This window comes from Xenopus laevis, chromosome 5L (genome assembly GCF_017654675.1).
Source record: "Xenopus laevis strain J_2021 chromosome 5L, Xenopus_laevis_v10.1, whole genome shotgun sequence".
NCBI classification, from domain to species: Eukaryota; Metazoa; Chordata; class Amphibia; order Anura; family Pipidae; genus Xenopus; species Xenopus laevis.
The window spans coordinates 73,335,039-73,356,880 of record NC_054379.1 but is presented as its reverse complement, the minus strand read 5'-3'; the positions used below and the strand labels follow the sequence as shown (position 1 = coordinate 73,356,880).

General features: G+C 36.2%; 1 protein-coding gene across 1 annotated transcript; it reads left to right on the top strand.

The window, feature by feature from the left end:
* Window positions 1-4,246: 4,246 nt before the first annotated feature.
* On the top strand, window positions 4,247-21,080 carry LOC108705431 (pantetheinase). Its single transcript, XM_018242308.2, has 7 exons — window positions 4,247-4,566; window positions 11,527-11,657; window positions 13,035-13,227; window positions 15,244-15,535; window positions 16,457-16,827; window positions 20,207-20,377; window positions 20,929-21,080. The coding sequence occupies exons 1-7, from the start codon at window positions 4,363-4,365 to the stop codon at window positions 21,031-21,033; spliced, it is 1,467 nt and encodes a 488-aa protein (XP_018097797.2). The 5' UTR covers window positions 4,247-4,362; the 3' UTR covers window positions 21,034-21,080.
* The last annotated feature ends 762 nt before the right edge of the window (window positions 21,081-21,842 follow it).

The window sequence follows — 21,842 nt, the reverse complement described above, 5'->3', positions numbered from 1 at the left end:
TGTCTTTTAGACACACTGAGCTGGAAGATGGATGTCCAGGTTTGTATAGGGATGATTTAGTTCACTTGTCAGGCATAGGCCTGGATATTTTGAATAGTGACTTTCAGGATATGGTGGAAAGAGCTGCATGTTAGTGGAGGGGCCATTCTTGCCGAATGTGTTCGGCTAGATTGGTGGTGGGGTAAATGTCGCCCAAGTGGGCGGATAGTTTCTGACTGTATGGTGGTTCCTGGGCCTAAAGGCAAGGAACTAAGGGTTATTAAATGTGAACAGTGTCAGTGATGTTAAAGAACTGGTGTAACAGTGTCATTTTATTTGTTAACCCCTAAATAAAAGCAGCAACCTTTCCACCATATACTGTCTGTGTATGTTTATTTGGGTATTTGGGGTATCGGGAATGCCTCATACAATCCCATGGTTAGGGCCGAGAGATAAGCGAAGGGCCTCATTGGATTGTTGGGGCTAAGTTTAAAGGTTAATTAGCGGGCAGGTGGGCTAGTGATTTAGAGATTGGCTGCAGGTGCCAGGGGTAGGGGCGAAGGTTATAAATACCATTGCAGCAGTGTAGTCGGTCTTTTGGGATCTGCGTCGGCTGGAGCGAGATTCCCCCCCCCCTGGTGAGTTTATATAAAATATAAAAAAAAAAAATTGTTGTATAATGCTGTTATTGTCGCAATTATTTAGGGGGTAAATGTCGCCCAAGTGGGCGGATAGTTTCTGACTGTATGGTGGTTCCTGGGCCTAAAGGCAAGGAACTAATGGTTATTAAATGTGAACAGTGTCAGTGATGTTAAAGAACTGGTGTAACAGTGTCATTTTATTTGTTAACCCCTAAAAAAAAAAGCAGCCACCTTTCCACCATATACTGTCTGTGTATGTTTATTTGGGTATTTGGGGTATCGGGAATGCCTCATACAATCCCATGCAAAATCTGTTTCCTTGGTGTGTTGGAGTGACATGACAAAGTGTTACTTGTAATTATACAGAACTTTATTTGGGTATGAAGGGAGGTGGGAGGCAAGATTGTTCACAGGGTGTTGGCCTGCTGTAAGAATTATGTACAGCATCTATCTTTGGAGTCTTTATTTTTGCTGTTCTAGTTTTGGAGGTATGTTGCCCATAATGTCCATGGGTATTATTAGGTCTAGTCATCCATAAAAAAAACACATCAGTAGTTATTGGTTACCTATTTAAAAGCAGATTTCTTACTGGTAGGGGTTATAATCAAGGAGAAAAGGAGGTCCACATGTCATAGATGCCACAGGACTTTACATGCTACTTACATTTTTGCTATAAAGTATTTGCCCAATGCTTTTACATTACCTATTTGACTCCCTGTGTTCGGCTATGAGGGGGCTGCCATATTTGTGCAGCAGGAGTCTGTAAGCATTAGAAAATTTAACTGACAGGCTGAGGTTGGACAGTCAGGTTGGCAAAACAGTCAGGTTTAAGGTGGCCATAAACGGGCAGATTAAAGCTGCCGATATCGGTCCTTTAGACCGATTCGGCAGCTTATCTGTCCATGTTTGGGGTCTCCAGATAGGTCCTCCCGATCGATATCAGGAAAATTGGGTCTCAAGTTTGATTTTTCATACGATCCAGGATCGCCATCTGTTAGTTGATGTGGTCCTGCGACCAGTCGGAGCCTATACGCAGTATTGGAATCCAATCATTCAGTCCCAGGGACAAACGTTTGGATTCATCCGATATTGCCCAACTGTTAGTGGGCATATCGGGGCAAGGTCGCCAAACGAGTGGATCTTATAGGGTATGGCCACCTTAAGGAACTTCAACTAACAATTACTTACAAAAACAAACCTCTCAGCAAAAATCAGCATGACCTATAGGTAACTTTTAGGGGCAGATTTATCAAGGGTCGAATTACTAAGTGTAAAATACTTCAAAATTCGACTATTGAATTAAAATACTTCAAATTTAATTATCGAAGTTGAAGTATTTTTCACCGAATTTGGCAATCGAACGATCAAAGTAAAATCGCTCAAACGATTAAATCGTTCGAATCGAACGATTCGAACGATTTTAGCGTATGATTGAATGATTTTACTTTGATGTGTAAAGACTTAGAAGATGGTTGTAGAAGGTCCCCATAGGCAAACATAGCACTTCGTCAGGTTTAATTTGGCGAAGTATTGAAGTTGAAGTTTTTTTAAAGAGACAGTACTTCGGTTATCGAATAATCAAACTATTTTACTTCAAATCGAATTCAAAGTAAATTCGAAGTCGTAGTATCCTATTCGGTGGTCGAAGTATCCAAAAAATTACTTCGAATTTCGAATTTTTTTACTTTGAAAATTCCATCGAATTCACTTCGACCCTTGATAAATCTGCCCCTTAATGTACATTCATGTTTTAAAAAGTATTTTTTTAGTGTCAGTATCACTTTAAAACAGGATATATTTTCTGTTTTAGAAAGCTGTTCCTTAAAATACACAGGCAAACGATTATGGCAAAAGACCAGCGACACACTTAGTACTTGCCATGGATTATACAAAGAAACCAAGATTTAAAGATTAAAACAAATAAGTGTCTGAATTCATTGGTTCATGCGTCATAGATAGGCTCCAATGATAATACTGAGGTTTGTGTCTAAACAAGGCCAAAATGCTTTTCTTTTAGTCTTAGGTGAATTATGGTAGAAATGTGGAATATGTGCCATCCTGCTCTGTGATACAAAACTGTAGAATGGAGTTTTACCCATTAACCAGTTTTGCCTTTCCATTATTGCGACCACTTGCATATGTTGGTCTTTAATACAAGTAATCTTCATCATAATTTGTACATTTGAACTAACCCCACTGCCAAATCAATGTTAATACAGATTGCAACTGAAAATACAGTATATGGCATTGTCTGTACTGTTTTACATTTTCTAAATTTGCCTGAAGTTACTGTCACACATTCAATGCAAGTTTGTAAAAGTCACAAACAATTTTTGACAGTGGGTAGCTTTTATTGACACCCCAGTGAGCTACAACATGTGCAAGACAGTCACGTAGATCACCTTTAAATTAACTATTACCATTATGTAGACAGTGGTATTCTGAGACAATTTTCAATTAGTCTCCAGTTTGGTATTTCAGCAGCTTTCTAGCTGCCAGGTCAGGTCTACCCTTTCATTTACCCTTTATGTACACTAAAATGGTAGCCTCGCAGAGCAGTGTTTTTTGATGCCATGGTCCTCCAGGCTGGAAAGAGGTAGATGAGGAAGGCAAATAATTAAACAATTAAAAAAAGACAAGTAGAATAAGATACAGGACATTCTATATCATATGTAATGAAGACTGTCTTCAAGTACCAGACCCTACCACTTCACAATGGGACACGGTAAGTGAGGAGTTGATTTGAACTGACATAGATCAAAATTGACTTTTGCTACATTGTTTGTCATTTGCTTTTATTTGTAATTAGCTTTACAAATAACTGTCATGAGCACACTGGTGTGCTTGCTCTGATGGCTAATCAAAGATGTAGCACCATGGTTTGGGGTGAAAATTTGAAATAAAAAGCTGCCCGAGACCCAGGTTTGATGGCAAAATATGGTTCTTGCTTCTGTGTATTCCTAGGTGCGCTAATATTGCCTCGGAATGTTGCTTCAAAAAAAAATATTTTGCCAAAAACTGTTTTTGCATGGAGGTCCCCATTGTTTCCTACAATGTTTTCTCCAAATAGCAGGTTAGTGAGGCTAATACTTACAGAGAAAGGAAGGTACCAAACTATTTATGCCCAGGACAGAAGTGACAACTGGAATAACTCTGATTTTATAAGAAAGGAGGAACCTGTTATATAGTTTGTGGAATGAGACCTATAGTGGGGTCTAATTGGAATAACTCGTCATGTTTCGATGTGGGTTCACCCTACACATTTAAAATACACTCTAGCAAAGCTTGATTTGGTTATTACATTGTCCCAAGTGTTTATAAAATGTAGTGCAACAGATAATATTAGAAAGTATACAGGTGTTTGATCCAGGAAATTGGTTGTTATAGATTATTAGACCGGGAATAAACTTGTTATTATATCACTCATAATATTATCATCACAGTAGCAATACCAAATGCAAACTAACCTTACAATGGATTTCACAAAAGTAAATCACATCTACTGTAAATACTGGGATTCCTAAAAAAAAACACTGGACTTTGTTCAGGTTAAAATTTGTCAGTGAAACTCTGGAATCTGCTTAGAATATAATGTATGCGCAGTATTGATCTGTGTGTACAAGTTGAGAACATTTGTAACCTTAGAGCCACTAGCACATACAGTGTAACAAAGCACATTCTCATAAATACCCTGCACATTGGTTGCAGGACCTAAAACTAGGTGCAAGTGCCGACAGACACCATGATCAGTTTCTATTTTCTACTTTTTATTTTACTTAGTGCCATCCAAAGCCATGGCTTGGACAAATTTATTGCAGCCGTCTATGAGCATGCTGTCATACTTCCAGAAAATTCTTTAACTCTGGTTACAGCAGAAGAAGCTTTAGTGCAAATGAACAGAAATCTAGATATACTGGAAAAAGCCATTAAATCTGCAGCAAGTCAGGTACTGTATATGAAATGATTCCTAATTCATTAGTTATTTCAGAAACTGTATTAAGTATCAACTGTTAATGAAATACAATATGTAAATTAATAATCTATTTAATATATACCAGCTAGATATGTTGATAGATGTGTAACTATATCAATAATTTATACACACCAAAATCTGACTTTTTTGTTGCACAGGATATACATAATTTAAACTGAAGGAAAGTTGAATTAATAGAAAATTAATTAATTTGTGTTCATGATCAAATGTGCAATGTGCTTCCAGTGAGCACCTTCCAATGAGCAGGCAGTAACGATGGGGCTCCCTTTGTGCCTTCTACCATATTCTTGGAACATACACATAATACACAGTTACACGAAGTGTGACATTTACAAATAGACAATGTCATTTTGGGCAAGTGGGACACCCAGTGGGCCACGTCGACCAAGTTCCACTCCCCAACACTACTCTTTGTTTCCTCTCACTGCAAGTTGAGGTAAAACGTATGCAATGTGGAGCAGCAGCATGGGTGGTGATGGAGGGTGGATGTCGGGTGAGGGGGCCCTTGATGTTGCAAGGGGGGGGTCCGTGGTTGCAGCCCGTTTGGCCCTGGACACCCAGTCAGACACTTCAAATAGGCACAGATTTTGCAACAGTGTTTTTAAATAACTAGATATTATACAACAGACCCAATTATGCTGACATTCTGGTAACAAAAAACGTGTGAAAAAAAATTGTGAAATGCACACATTTTGGAGTTTGCACTACTCTTGGAGAGAATCTACTACAATAAATCACAAAGATGGTGCATGGGGCCTTGGACAATAAGGCTAATTACGAAGTAAATGCAATATACAAAGTGCAAAATTCAGTCATGTTTCCTACCCAAAAAGCAGCACTTTTGTCATTGCAATCATCCTCTAAAGTGCAAGCAGCGCAACTTATGTACAATTCACCAATGTGGATGCATACTATTGCATTTGTGTGCTAATGGCATCAGTGAGTGAGTGAGTGAGTGTCCGGTTATATTAGCAATTATATAGGTAACATGGTAATGTTTGATTTAGTTCAGGTGCAGTTAGCTATAGCAACAAATCAGAAAGTAACATCTACTGCTCTGCTGCCTAAAGGCAAAGCATCACATTACAATAACTATATTATAGTCAAAGGTACATTACTTCTAATATACAAAAGAGATTCTCACAAGCACTCCTCCTATGGGGTGCCGTTTGTCCCAAATACATTCTGTATACAAAACTATCACTAATACACATAATTAATGTCTCTCATGGTATATAAGTATTTGTGACTATATACAGATAAAATAATATACAAAAGACTTATTTCTATTAAAGAATGAAAACAAAATCTGGTTAGTGCACAAAAGGATGTCATTATATCACAAACTCCATTCTGTACATTTTAACAAGCAATCTGTCGCACAAATGTATAACCTCCATGTAACGGACGCACTTATGTGCAAAGTTACTTACAGAATGAATTATGTAAAAAAAAACTTGGACATAATATATAATAGTGTAACTAACTAGTGCATGTCAAGCTAGATTTGAATGACAAAATAGATATTTGTGACAGAAAGCAATAGTTTATAGTACAGGATTCATTCTTTCCACAAAATTAAATTTTTGTTTCACAAAACAGATAAAATATCCATTCTGTGAACCAATACTGTCAGTCACATTCCTTAACCAATAAGAACAAAGCTTATTGCCATATAACAAACAAGATTAGAAGTTGCCAGCTCTGCTCCACATGGCTGCATCATCCCTAAGGCATAGTATCTGGCCTACTATAGAGGGCGCCCTCTAATGTTTCCCTCTTCCTGTCTAAGCTGAGAGCAATAATGGGACAGGCCACACCTACCTGCCATGTTGTAATAAATGTACCAGAAGTTCCTGTGCTTGTCTGGCTGTTTTGCCTGAACTAACACAGCAGAATCATTGAATCCACTACCAGCCAGTTTATCACAATTATATCTTGCAGCCTAACCCATCACAGGCTAAATATCCCTTCAATAACATCTGACAAACTCTCAGGGGCATATTTATCGAATTTTGAATTTGAAAAACTTCGAAATTCAAAAAGACCAACCGAAATTAAATCTTTTTTTTTTTTGGGCGAATAGGTCAGTTTTCGATCGAGTAGGTCCGTATTCGAACAAATTTGAATTGTATGAATCAAATGAATAAGGCATTCGATCTTATTCAATTCAAAGTTTTTCCTAAAAAAAACTTAGATTTTTCAAAGTCACCAATTGACTCCAAATAGGTTCTAGCAGGTCCCCCATAGGCTAAAACAGCAATTCGGCAGATCTTAGATGGCGAATGGTTGAAGTCGAATTTTTAAAGAGACAGTACATGATAAAATGTGATAATCGAATTTTCAAATTGTTTTCAAATCGAATTTGGACTATTCCCTAGCCGAAGTACACAAAAATAGCTCGAAACTCAAATTTTTTTCATTTGAAAATTCACCTCGACCCTTGATAAATCTGCCCCTCAGAGTCAGTAATAAGCTTTGTATATGATTGCTAGACTCCAATGTCTCCTCCTAGCTGTAATCTTGCACCGGTTTTAGCAGTCTCTTTATAATGTGCTTAGCTATAGTTTAACTACTACATAATATGTTTAGCCAGAGATGTGGGACTGATCTATGGTTACCACCTGTCCAGATTTCCGGACATCCCGGTTTTTGGAAGGGCTGCCCGGGTGAAAAGTCTGGATTTCCAAACAGGACACTGAAGTATAATGACAATCGCTGATTGCTACATAATCAGTCCCGCCCCTGATGTCTCCTGCACTGCCCCCCTACATCACTAGCCCACCCCATGTCCATTTTTGCTGAAAAAAAAAGGCGGCAACCGTAGACTGGAAATATGCACACATATTCTGTATAGTATAATGAGTGGGTCTTATGAGACGTCTCTAGTTAGCTGTAGTTCAACTACTGCATAATAGTTTTAGACACAGCTGTGGTACTGATCATGTGCACACATATTCTGTATAGTATGATGTGTAGGTCTTATAAGCAGCCACTCATAATACATATATAATATTTTCCTTAGTGTGAGTTCACATTTTTGCAACAAGACTGTGCTGCTGAACTCCACCCGCCAGTGGGTCACTCAGCTGCTTTACTGAGCCACATATACCAGATTAATCCAATGGGAAACATTCACACATGGGTAGTCTCTGCTCACTCACAAACTGTTACACTGCTTTTGACAAAGCTGCCATAGTGATGAAATGGAAGTTATGTAGTAGTTAAACTACAGCTAACTATGTGACTAAGAAACTGCTTATAAGGCCCACACATCATACTATACAGACTGTGTTTGTATCCCCAGTGTCTGGAGTGGCTGACTAAAGGTGGACATACACTGGCCAATAAAAGCTGTCAAAAGACCAAGTGGTCCCTAGGGCCCACAATCGGATCAGACGAACATCACCCAGTGTCCATACTGGGGCAAGATCTGCTTGTTTGGCAACCTCTCCACTCCAGACACTGGGGACTCACTGTCTGTATAGTATGAGTAGGGTTATAAACAGTTTGTTGGTAGTTTCCATTTCATCACTATGGCCGCTTTGTCAAAAGCAGTGTAACAGTTTGTGAGTGAGCAGAGACTACTCATAAGTGAAGTTTTCCCATATGGATTAATCTGGTAAAACAGCTGAATGACCGACTGGTGGATGGAGTTCAGCAGCACAGTCTTGTTGAAAAATTCTGAACTCACTCTAAAATACTGTTTTTCTAATTATATTATTGTATGACATGCACCTGGATTGCTGCTGGGCAAGGAACTCCGCAGTTCAGATTTGACAGTATTAATTATTCAATGTCCCTAATTAGTGATGGACAAATCTGTGCCTTGAAATTCTCAAAACAGCAAAAATTCGCAAAATGCAATGGGCGTCAAGATAATTCTGACCCGTGTCAATTTTGATGCGAGCTACTACGTGCAACTATTCGGTCCAAATGCATTAAAGTCAATGGGCGTCTGAATAATTTTAATGTGTGTGTCAATTTTACTAGCGCCAATTTTTCATTTTGATGCAGCGGAATTTTTGACGGCAGATTTTTTGCCAGCAAATTAATTTGCTTGCAGTGAAATGTGGTAGTTCTCAGCGAATTTATTGGCTCATCACTAACCCTAATCACCAAGGCTACACATTGTACTACATAGACTTTAGGGGTCATTAATGACTACAGTTGCCATGTTTTTTACCACAATGCAGATGAGATGTCTGACACAGTCAGAGATGTCTTTCAGGCCCCTAAAATGTATTGTGGTTGACTTGTTTTACCAATATTTTACTACAATAAGAATAGCCATATCACCTAAAATGATTTGGTTTTGCATACTTTTCTTTCTCTACAATCATTATCAGTGCAGCATTATATCTCTTTTTGTAAGAACTTCCAATCATGAACCTGGGCGCCCTCTATAGCAGGCCAGATACTTTGCCTTAGCCATGTGGAGCAGAGCTGGCCACTTCTCATCTTGTTTGTATATGGCAATAAGCTTTGTTCTTATTGGTTAAGGAACGTGACTGACAGAATCTATATCTTATCTGTTTTGTGAAACAAAACTTTCATTTTGTGGAAAGAATGAATCCTGTACTATAACATTTTGCTTTCTCTCACAAATATCTATTTTGTCATTCAAATCTAGCTTGACATGCACTAGTTAGTTACACTATTATATATTTTGTCCAAGTTTTTTTTACATAATTCATTCTGTAAGTAACTTTGCACATTAGTGCATCCGTTACATAGAGGTTATACATTTGTGCGACAGATTGCTTGTTAAAATGTACAGAATGGAGTTTGCAATATAATGACATCCTTTTGTGCACTAACCAGATTTTGTTTTCATTCTTTAATAGAAATTAGTCTTTTGTATATTTTTTTATCTTTGTATGGTCACAAATACTTATATAACATGAGAGACATTCATTCTGTGTATTAGGGATAGTTTTGCACACAGAATGTATTTGGGACAAACGGCACCCCATATCCTCCTTCTTCAATTCTCCAGCGCTGCACTCAGTTTCCTGGATGTCTGGACATCACTATATAGCATAAATATAAAGAAAAGCAACAGCACTCACACAGGGGCGCTTCTATAATGAGGCTGCCTGAGAATCTCGCCTCAGGCGGCAAAATTACAAAAAAATTTAAATATGCGCTGCGTGTAATGCGCCTGCACCGGCGCTTTTCACCTTAAGTCAGTTCCCATCTCCTACTGACTGCTGCCTGGCTGCCGCCCCTGACTTGTCCTGTGATGTGCGGAGTGCGGTGCCAGTCAGTGCGTCACGTGACGTGTGTTACGTGCTCCGCTGCTTCCTGCTCACGTGACGCCGGTGACGTCACTGGCTCCGCGCATATCTCCAGGGCTGGGTCTGGCTTTTGGATTTGGACTGCAGAAGTGCCTGGACCTGTTGGACTGGTGCCCGTGGTGGCTGGCTGGCTGCTTTGTCTGTCTAGGGCCTGTTTGAGGCAGAGTTTGTTCACAAGAAGAACCAGGTTCTGTACTTACAGAAAGATGAACAAATATTTGTAATAAGTAATATAATAGTTGTACTGCCTCTGCCTGTCTGTCTGTTATTTGAATTCCACTCCCACTGTGTGTGTCATCAAAAAGCCAAGGCTTAAGTTAAGGTAAAAATTTTTTTTTTTTAAAAAAAAAGATGTATGTTCCCTGGTTAATGTATAAAGACGAAATTCAACGTTTTTGTGGAAATTAAGGGGGAAATTTACTAAAGGGCAAAGTGGTTAACGCCAGTGAAAATTCGACAGCATGATGTCATTTTGGCACTTTGCCGATTTACTAACGGGTGCTGGTGTAAATTCGCTGGTGAAGTAGAAATACTCTAGCGCTACTTCGCACCCTAACGCCAGGTGAAGTTGCGTACTGAAGAAGGGACGTAACTACGCTAATTCAGTAATTTGCAGATTTTACTGAACGTTACCTCTTGCGCCAGACTTGACTTCGCCAGGTCAGACCAGGCAAAGTGCAATAGAGTAGATAGGAGGATCTTCAAAAATAGTTGAAATTTTTTCTAAGTCCCAAAAAACGCTGGTGTCATTTACATTTTTTGGGGTACCCTCCTTCCCCCCTACATTTCCTAACATATGGCACCTAAACTATACAGTGGGCGCATATGTAGGGCAATATAAGACATCTATTTTATTTAATGAATGTTTCCCAGGCTTTTGTAGTGTAATGTAGTTTATGCTGCATATACGTCCATTGTACTTTAACTTGGCGCCGTATGCAAATTAGGCATCACTATCGTAACTTCACTTTGCTTGACGAATTAACGCTAGAGCAACTTTGCAAATCCACATATTTTCATATTTTACAAAAATTCTGGAAATTATTTTTAAAGTGGTTGTGCACCTTTGACTTAACATTTAATATGATGTAGAGAGTGATATTCTGAGACAATTTGAAATTGTTTTTCATGTTTTATTATTTATTTGTTTTTGAGTTATTTAGCTTTTTATTCAGCAGCTCTCCAGTTTGCAATTTCAGCGATCTGCTTGTCAGGGTCTTTGAATTTATCTTTGTAGCCTGACAGAGCATTTGCTTTTTAGATGGAAGTGATCAATGACCCCCATTTGAAAGCTGGAAAGAATCAGAAGAAAAAGGCTAATAATTTAAAAAACTATAAAAAAAAATAATGAAGACCAATTGAAAATTTGTTTATAATTGGCTGTTCTATAACATACTAAAAGTGAACCTATTACTTTTAATAATAAAAAAAGACAGTATGAAGTATCTATCTACCTATCCATATACTTTATTAACTTTAGGGACAGCATGGTATGGCATTTTTTGAGTTCATAAAACAAAATAAACGTAAAAAAAGAATAAAAATACAATCTGTTCTTTTCAGATCTTCAGTATGTTATATATTGAATTGTATCATGTTGCTTCATTCTTAGGGCGCACATATAATTGTCACTCCAGAAGATGGCATATATGGTTGGGTATTTACTAGGGAAAGTATATATCCTTTCCTTGAAGATATTCCAGATCCTGAAGTTAATTGGATACCTTGCTTTGACCCTGAAAGGTACATATAGAAGAAATCAATAACATCTTGCAAAGAAATGGTACCGGTTTATGAATGATTACTCTTATTATTCCTAACTCCCTATGTTCTTTTTCTTCAATAAGAAGCCAGAGACTTCAACAACCAACTGAACTTCATGAACCATTACTTGTTGGAGTGACATAAAAAGTACACTAGCCAAAGGCCTCTGATCATAGTGCTGCAAAAAAAACGTAATCATAGTTTGTGGAATTACAGAAGGAATATCTCATTTCTAGGCACACATACTAAAGGGTGAATGTGAAAAAAATTTGGTGTCGTTTCACCAAAAATTAAGATTTCTCTCAACATTGCTAATTTACTAAAAGGAGAATACATTAAGGGGGTTATTTATCAAGGTCCGAATTTATCTCAATACAGGCTGCTGTTTTTAACGCTTATTTATTATTACATTTTCCCAAAAATTACCTTTGCGGGAAAAGCTCAGATATTCATGATTTTTTTTCTGAGTTTTCACCCGAAAGCTCTGAAAACATTGTGGAATTGCTCGAAACCCCTGACACAACCAAAAATCAATGGGAGTGTTCCCATTGACTTTTATGCAACCTTGGCAGGTTTGAGATGCCATGTTTTTATATTCTGGCTTTTTAGCCCTCGGGGTTTAATAAATTCTGAAAAATTCGTGCTTTTTTTAAAAGCCTATCATAACACAAAAAATCATGAATTTTTCAGATTTCAGGTATTCGGAGCTTAGTAAATAACACCTTAAGGGGCAGATTTATCAAGGGTAGAATTTAGAGAATTATAGGAGTTATTTAAAACCCCCATAAACTCCCAAACTCGAAATTTGACCAATCAAAAATTATTTTAAAAAATCTAATTTTTCAAAGTCAGGTGAATAGGATCGCCCCCCAAATTTGAATCAAATTCAATTCAAATTTTAAAAACTCGATTCAGCTTTTATTTCCAAAAAAATATCAAGAAGGCTGCAAACAACTCCAAATTGACCCAGGACATCTTCCATAGGCTAAAACAGCAATTTGGCAGGTTTAAGATGGAAAATAGTCGAATTTGAGTTCTTAAAGGGCCAGTGTATGATAAATTTCAAAAATTTAACTTGAATTTTAAAAAAAAACTTGAATCAAATTTTAATAATTCCCTAATAATTTGACAGTTTTGGCCATAAAAAAAACTCGAATTCGAATTTTCACTTCGAACCTTGATAAATCTGCTCCTACGTTTAGGAGAATTAACTTTGTAGTTAAAATTCTCTTTGCATTGGCGTAAATTTGCAGGTGAACTTTCTCCAATGAAAATTCTCCAATTCACTAAGAGCACAATAGGGTATTTTCGCCAAGAGAAATTTCTCCAGGTTGACTTCTTTTTTATGGTTTGTAGGTTTGGACGAGCTCCGGTTCAAACAAGACTAAGCTGTATAGCAAAAAACAATTCTATTTATGTGGTTGCAAGTATTGGTGATAAAAAGCCATGCAACGTATCCAGTGTGGGATGCCCAGAAGATGGTCATTTCTTTTACAATACTGCTGTTGTCTTTGATTCTGATGGAAGATTGGTGGCACGGTACCACAAGGTATGTGGATTTTTTTTCTTTGTTAATAAGATTGCTAGAAACTTTTAAATCTTTTATAGTATGACGATATTATAAAATTCACTTCAATAGAAAGAATAATTGCTCTACTCTTATTTTCGAAATAAAGTATAATGTATGCCTCTCTGCATCACCAATCACTTTTTTATATGGTAATATGTTACAGAGTTACAAAGTTAATTTGGGGTAAAAAAAATAAAAAGACAATTGTTTATGAAGTTCAGGCATTCCAAATTATATTAATTATATTTATTATCCCCAGCGTGTAATTATTTCCCTTTTCTGTAATAATAAAACACTATCTTGTACTTGATCCTAACTAAGCTGCATGTTGGCGGCAAAAAAATTCTTCTGGGTAATGGAAAGATCCATTATCCAGAAACCCTCAGTCCAAAGCATTGCAGATTATAGTTCTCATGTATGTATGTATATATATATATATATATATATATATATATATATATATATATATATATATATATATATATATATATATATATATATATATATATATATATATGTATGTATGTATGTATGTATGTATGTATGTATGTATGTATGTATGTATATATATATATATATATATATATATATATATATATATATATATATATATATATATATATGTCAGCCAATGGTGGAATGCACAACCATAAGTCAGTCAATGCCTGGGTGCCAGTCAACTTTAGATAAAATATATAGTGAGTAAAGTACCCTCTCTTGTAAATTATAAGGATATTATAAGTTACAGAGGCGTTTCATGACCATATATGTTTTTATACAGGTCATGGAACTCCGAGGTAACTTCTAATATCCTCATATTTTGCAACGGGGTGCTTTATTTATTATAATACACAAGATTCAGTGAGTCATGTGACAGAAATAGCATCACTACTCACTGGTTATAACTGAATACATCAGTACTCACCGTTTATAAGGATATAATTTACAAGATATTCATGGGTTTTGTGTATTATATAACATTGAGGGGCCAATTCATTAACTTCGAGTGAAGGATTCGAAGTAAAAAAACATCGAATTTCGAAGTGTTTTTTGGGCTACTTCGACCATCGAATGGGCTACTTCGACCTTTGACTACGACTTAGAATCGAAGGATTTGAACTAAAAATCGTTCGACTATTCGACCATTCAATAGTCGAAGTACTGTCTCTTTAAGAAAAAACTTCGACCCCCTAGTTCGCCACCTAAAAGCTACCGAACCCAATGTTAGCCTATGGGAAAGGTCCCCATAGGCTTGGCTAAGTTTTTTTGGTCGAAGGATAATCCTTCGATCGATGGATTAAAATCCTTCGAATCGTTCGATTCGAAGGATTTAATCGTTCAATCGAAGGATTATTTTTTGCGCAAAATGTTACACTCTTACATATACATACTATATACAGAGCTATAATAATATAAAAATGTCATCCAAGCCACTCCTAAATGCACTTATAGAATCTGCCATCACAACATTACCCAAAAGAGCATTCCCTCACCTTGAAGAATCATTTGCATTACTTCATGTGAAAACTCCATTCCTAAATCTAAAAGAGTAGTCTCTTTGTTCTTTTCTATCTGAAAAAGATTCCCCTTTACCTGTTATATATGGCCTCTAATGCCTTTGCCTCTAACGTCTTCTCAAAGCCTCCCCATGCTCTCAGGTGTCTGGCTAAAATGGCACTAATGAGAAATGTCAAGCATAGATACATTTAGGGCAAAGCATTCAATTCATGCTCCTCTGAAAACACTTTACATGATGCTACTGTACTATGTTACAATAACTGAAAGCTTAAATATTATAAAATATGCATAGTACAGTAATTACAATGCAAGAATGAATCTCTGTCTCAGAGCCTGCCAAGTGATGTTAATTTAATCTTCCCATGCTGCCTCTGATTAGTTAACTACAGACCATAACCAGATTTGATAAGCCTTAATAAGGTATATTATTTATTTTAGATGAATAAATTGTAAATGCAATTAAAATTTATTTTGCAGTACAACCTTTATTCATTTGAGGGCCAGTTTAATGTACCACCTGAACCCGAGCTGGTAACCTTTGAGACACCATTTGGAAAGTTTGGAATCTTTATCTGCTTCGATATACTGTTCTACCAGCCAGCAGCATCTCTAGTTGTCGATCACAAAGTAGATACTATACTGTATACCACAGGATGGTTAAATATCCTACCACTTTTTACTGCTATAGAATTTCATTCAGCATGGGCTATGGGTATGGGAGTTAATCTACTTGCTGCCAACCTTCATAATACCAGCATGAGAATGACAGGTAAGTAAAATATATATTTTTTAGGAATTTATTATTTTGCAACTTGATAGAGATCCACATTACGCTGTACAGTGGCAGAACTTAAAGGGCTATAACCAAAAAAAGAACACAAAGGGCTAACCAAGAAAAGAAAGACTAGGGGGCAGATTTACTAAGCTCGAGTGAATAGTTTGAATGCAAAAATATTTGAATTTCGAAGTATTTTTTTGGGTACTTCGACCATCAAATTGGGCAAATTCGATCGAATCGAATGATTCGAACTATTCAAAGTAAAAATCATTAGACTATTCGACCATTTGAAAATCAAAGTACTGTCTCTAAAAAAAACTTCGACTTCGTACTCCTCCACATTAAAGCTACCGAAATGCAATGTTAGCCTATGGGGACCTTCCAGAGCACTTTTCTACGTTTTTTTTGATCGAATAAAAATCATTCGATGGATCGATTAAAATCGTTCGAATCATTCGATTCAAAGGATTTTATCGTTCGATCGAACAATTTTTATTCGATCGTTCGACCCAACCTTTTGCGCTAAAATCCTTCAGATTCGTTATTTGAAGGTCGAATTAGAGGGTTTTTTAACCCTCGAAATTCGACCCTTGATAAATCTGCCCCTCGGAGATAATGGATACCACTTCAGAGACAAGGATTATTACTGTAATCAGTTGATCTACCTTTGGGATGGTATAGTGAGTTCAGTTCAAAACTTTTAGCCAAGTTCTTTTTTCTTTAGCTGCTGTTATTATATTTGTATTTTCATTATCATCATATATTGCCAGATAATGAGAATATCTGAGGGAGCATGTCTCATATTTTACACTGCCTATTCAGAAAATGTTTTTCTTTTAAATAAGAGTACTTTTTGACAAATAACAACCATTTTGTACACTGACTATATATATCCTTGAACTTTCTTCTCAGGCAGTGGGATTTACTCACCAGAAAGCATTGGGCCATATTACTATAACATGGACACTGAGGACGGCCACCTTATACTCTCTGAGTTGAGTGCACATCCACGAAATTCCTCAACATTCTTTACTCCCAACTGGAGCCTTTATGCCAACAGCATTGACAAATATTCCCCTGGACTCAATGTTTTTAGTGGACATTTGTTTGCAGATGAATACACCTTTACCAAACTCACTGAGCCACAGGGAAATTACACTCTTTGTCAAAATAATTTCTGCTGCCACTTAACTTACTCAATATTGGAGAAGATAATTGATGAGGTGTATGTACTTGGTGTTTTCAATGGTCTTCATACAGTGGAAGCAAAATGCTATATGCAGGTGATATTTCTTGTTTGTTTTGAGGAACTGTATAAATTAACTGTATAAATGTAAATAATTTAAGTAATGTAAGTATGACACTGCCATGGGATGGAGAACCATCTTCACTTCTAATTAAAGACACTGTATCAGTTACAGTATTTAAATAAATTAAGCAGATACAAACACATGTCCAAAGCTGGGAATTAAAATAGGCCCTTAATTTTAGTACACAGAGGCCCAAACAGCCCCAAACGCCCAATAAATAGTGACTGTCTATGGCATCTTACAGCAGCCCCTCAGCTTTTGCCAGAACCCACAGCTTGCCAGTTTGGGACTGCAGGTAGAACTAGTCCTGACAAGAAAAAAATACACAAGCAGCATATGATTTTTGCTTTTAGATACAATTAAAATATAACTTTTATTGATAATTAAAGCATTCTATTTAAAATGTACAAAATTCACAAAATGCAATCATTTCTGACGAGTAGTCTATAAGCACATTGGTCAAATGGAGCTAATGTTTTCCCCCTATAAGGTTATATAATTAAAAAAAACCTATGTTGGTCCAGATGCAATAACCCATATCAACCAATCAGCAGAAGCATTTACTAAGGGGCAGATTTATCAAAGGTCTAGGTGAATTTTCAAGAGAAAAAAAATTCAAATTTCAAGCTATTTTTTGTGTACTTCGACTAGGGAACAATCCAAATTCGAATTTGAAAAAAATGTGAATATCGAAATATATTATGTACTGTCTTCGACCAATCACCATCTAAAACCTGCCAAATTGCTGTTTTAGCCTATGGGGGACCTCCTAGAACAATTGGAGTCAATTGGTGGACTCTAAGGGGCAAATTCATCAAGGGTCGAATATCGAGGGCTAATTAACCCTCGATATTCGACTGGGGAATGAAAATCCTTCGACTTCGAATATCGAAGTCGAAGGACTTTGCGCAAATACTTCGATCGAACGATTAAATCCTTTGAATGGAACGATTCGAAGGATTTTAATCCAACGATCGAATTATTATCCTTCGACCAAAAAAAGTTAGGCAAGCCAATGGGGACCTTCCCCATAGGCTAACATTGAGCTCGGTAGATTTTAGGTGGCGAACTAGGGGGTCGAAGTTTTTTCTTAAAGAGACAGTACTTCGACTATCGAATGGTCGAATAGTCGAACGTTTTTTAGTTCGAATCCTTCAATTCGAAGTCGAAGTAGCCCATTTGATGGTCGAAGTAGCAAAAAAAACACTTTGAAATTCGAAGTTTTTTTTCTTCTATTCCTTCACTCAAACTTAATGAATGGGCCCCGATTTGCACAATTCTAATTCGGGAAAATATGGACCTATTTGATCGAAAACGGACCTATTTGACCAAAAAAAACTTAGACTTAATTTCGGTTGATCTTTTTGAATTCGAATTCAACGTTTTTTCAATTCGAAATTTGACCCTTGATAAAAATGCCCCAAACTGTTCCTATCGCCAGCTATACCTTATACAATTCATTATAAGAAGGTTACACTCAAAGGGTTGTGTTTCAAAGCATCTAGGTGATATGCAATCTAGAATCACACTGCTCCAAGTTAATGTTAGAGGCTGTGTAAATACCTGTTACAAAATCCAACTCCCATAGAGTTTTGACAATTTAGATGTTGGTGTGAATAATTAGCAATTCATCTTTATAACCATTTGGCCTTGATCCATGCTTGAATTAATTTGCTAGTCCATGACGAATGAACAATTTCTCTAAAGGACTGCAGCATATCAACGCTATATTAAAAGGATGGTTTACCTTTAAGGTAACTTTTATTATGTTATAGAACGGCCAATTCTAAGCAACTTTTCGGTTTTCATTATTTATTTTTTATAGTTTTATGGTTATTTGCCTTTTTCTTCTGACTCTTTCCAGCTTTCAAATGGGCGTCGCTGACTCTCTTCTAAAAAAACAAACGCTCTGTAAGGCTACAAATGTATTGTTATTGTTACTTTTTATTACTGATCCTTCTATTCAGGCCTCTCCTATTCATATTCTTATCTCTAATTCAAATCAATGCAGGTTGCTAAGGTAATTTGGACCCTAGTTAACAAATTGTTAGAGATGCAAATTGAAGAGCTGCTGAATAAAAAGCTAAATAACTCAAAAACCTTCAATAATAAAAAATGAAAACAAATTGCAAGTTGTCTCAGAATATCACTCTCTACATCATACTAAAAGTTATCTCAAAGCTGAACAACCCCTTTAATAAGAGTACTGCTATTGAACCAGACAATAATTCCCTGTTGAAGTCTGGCAGTAGGGTTCCAGTCTTGAGTCACTTGAGACCAAATATGCAAGTGGAGCAACTAATCACACATATTGCTGACCCAAAATTATACATATTACTCACCAGGAATGCTCTTGATAATGGTTTAGAATTTTCAATGTTTTTTTTTAACTAATTAAAAAAAAGTTTTAATTTTACCTAATGTGAGCTGTATAGATCGTTCTTTACTAAAAGTGTTTTCCTTTTACATATTCTATATCTTCAATAAGTAGCAAGGGGCATTCAAGCTAGTTACCAGTGTATATCTTTCGATTGCAATTTTTCCCTGGTTCCTTTTAGTTGAGAAAGGGCACTTGTCATACATATTGTGGGACACAACTTAATTTCATTTAATATCCAATTAGTTTGTGTTTGGTAACAATAACTCTGTTGTGCTCTAGTTGCACCAGCAGTAGTGCAAATGCAAGTAGGAACATCAGAACTCCATAAAAAGTTACTATATTAATACATTATTAATTAGTTTATAATTGTATAAATATTATGATATCTACACTTACTTACTATCAAAAAGGAATAGGGCAATGGGTCAGATTTGCTCATCACTAGTTATGAGGATTACATATCCTACAATGGCATAAAATGTTGGAAATAGTAGTAGTAGCAGTAGAAGAGTATTGCTTCAAGCATGACAACAAGTGTATCTGCAGCTAAAGCCAGCAAGTACAGTGTGATATCCTACATTTCCGAGTATTATGTATTGAATAGAATAAATTCCAGAATAATTTTGCTTCCACGATAAGAGTATAGAATATAAAATATTTCAAAAGGGATGGTTATTTTCAGTAACACTGCACAGGGTAGCTGGGAGGTGTACAGTTTGCCACAGTTTCAGGATTCATATAAAAGTTTTTATATGAAAAATTAAAAAAGCTATTTAACTTCCATGGTGTCATTGCCAGGCTGTGTATTTTTGTAGTTTTTTTTTTCTTTTATACTTGACACTACCCTGTTCAGCAACCTTGCCAAGGGCTATGATACCGTGTTTTCAATTCCTGACATTTTATTATACATATTATTGATTCTGCAAGGCATAGTCGCCCTGATAAATGTTTTTTCTTATGTCTGCATTTCAGGTTTGCACTTTGTTAAAGTGCTTAAATACTGACTTGAAAACCTGTGGGTTACCTGTTGAAACAGCATCGACCAAGTTTGATTATTTTTCTCTGAGTGGTAATTTTTCCAGTTCTTTTGTATTTCCAGAAGTTTTGTTAAGCGAAATTAAACTGGCTGCAGGAATGTTTCAGGTAAATATGTGTGTGTCTGGCTATATTTTTTTCTTTCAATGAACAGATGATTACATTTCAGAATTGCATTAAAAAAATTGATATCGGCAGCAAGGAAGTTACAAATATGACAGGGGTTGTGATATTTTAAGGCTAAAATGAAAGTTACTGTATGCTGAAATAAATGTTAAGCTAAATATGAGTGATTGTGATTAGAAATGACTAATAATATTATTTGAGTTAGGCTTGAAACTTACACTGTATCATTGAAACTCATTGATAAGCCCTAATGAATATAATGAACAAAACGAGATGTAATTTTTTTTACCTACAATGCAACATTTTTCCCAAAAACTGCAGCACCTGCTGCAATTTTGTGCAAAATGTTGTAAATTTTAATGGTGTTTTACATTCCTCCTAAATGCTTTATATTTTACATCCTCTGGTCACAAATTATTATATGCTGTTAGTAATTACTGACATGATAAAAAGTCTGTTTATTAATACATGTATTTGATTTGTATTTTAGTCTGTTTATTAATACAGGTTTTTGATTGTATGTTATACTTTAGGTTTTGCCTGATGGACGTCTTATCAGCCAAAGCAGTATCTCTCAAAAGCCTCTTTTAAGTGCTACACTTCTTGCAAGACTGTACGATAAAGACCCAAAACACTGATCTTATAATATATATATATATAAATAAATATATTACTTGATGTAAAACTTTTCTTTTGTTTTTTCTTTTTTACTGTTTTTGGCGACGTTGATAAAAATGTGATAAAATCTGCCATCTCTCAGGTGAGTGTTTAGAAAAAGGAATTTTAATTGACATCTAAAAACAATAACCCAGGTAAAAACAATATTCACAGACAGAATATACAAAATCAAGGTCCAACCAACACACAGTAAGTAGCCCATTCTGACATTACTCTTTGTAATATTTAAAAAGTGTCAGATTTTGTAGTTTTCATTTTTGTATAGTCAAATAGGAATGGGTGTGGTCTAATAGGAATAATTAGCACCCACATTAGTAAAAATATACATTTTCTATAGCAATATGAAGATGGAGGAAGCAGGACAGCAGTCCATTTATTAATAGTGAAAGAGTGGTTGGACTATCAGTAAATTAACTTTGCAGCTAGTAGTGCTGCCCTGCTTCCTGTCATCTTCATATTGCTATTGAATGTTTGGTGCTTTGGATGGGAGCACAAGAGGTTAAGCAAAGCCAACTTTGCTCTGCCACGTCTGCTGATGCTGAATGCTTTGATAAATGTTCTGCCAATTTGATGTGTGTTTCTGAACTTAGTAAGGCCTCTGGTATGTTGTAACAGCAAGTATTGCAACCAAAGAAAGATAAAAAAGCAACCATAAATAAATAAATTATGAAATAATGGGCAATAGGTCAAGGTTGCAGTCTGGAAAGGGAGGGCAATGTTCAGAGGCATGAGGCAAACATAAAAGGGGTCATTTACCATGCAGAATGCA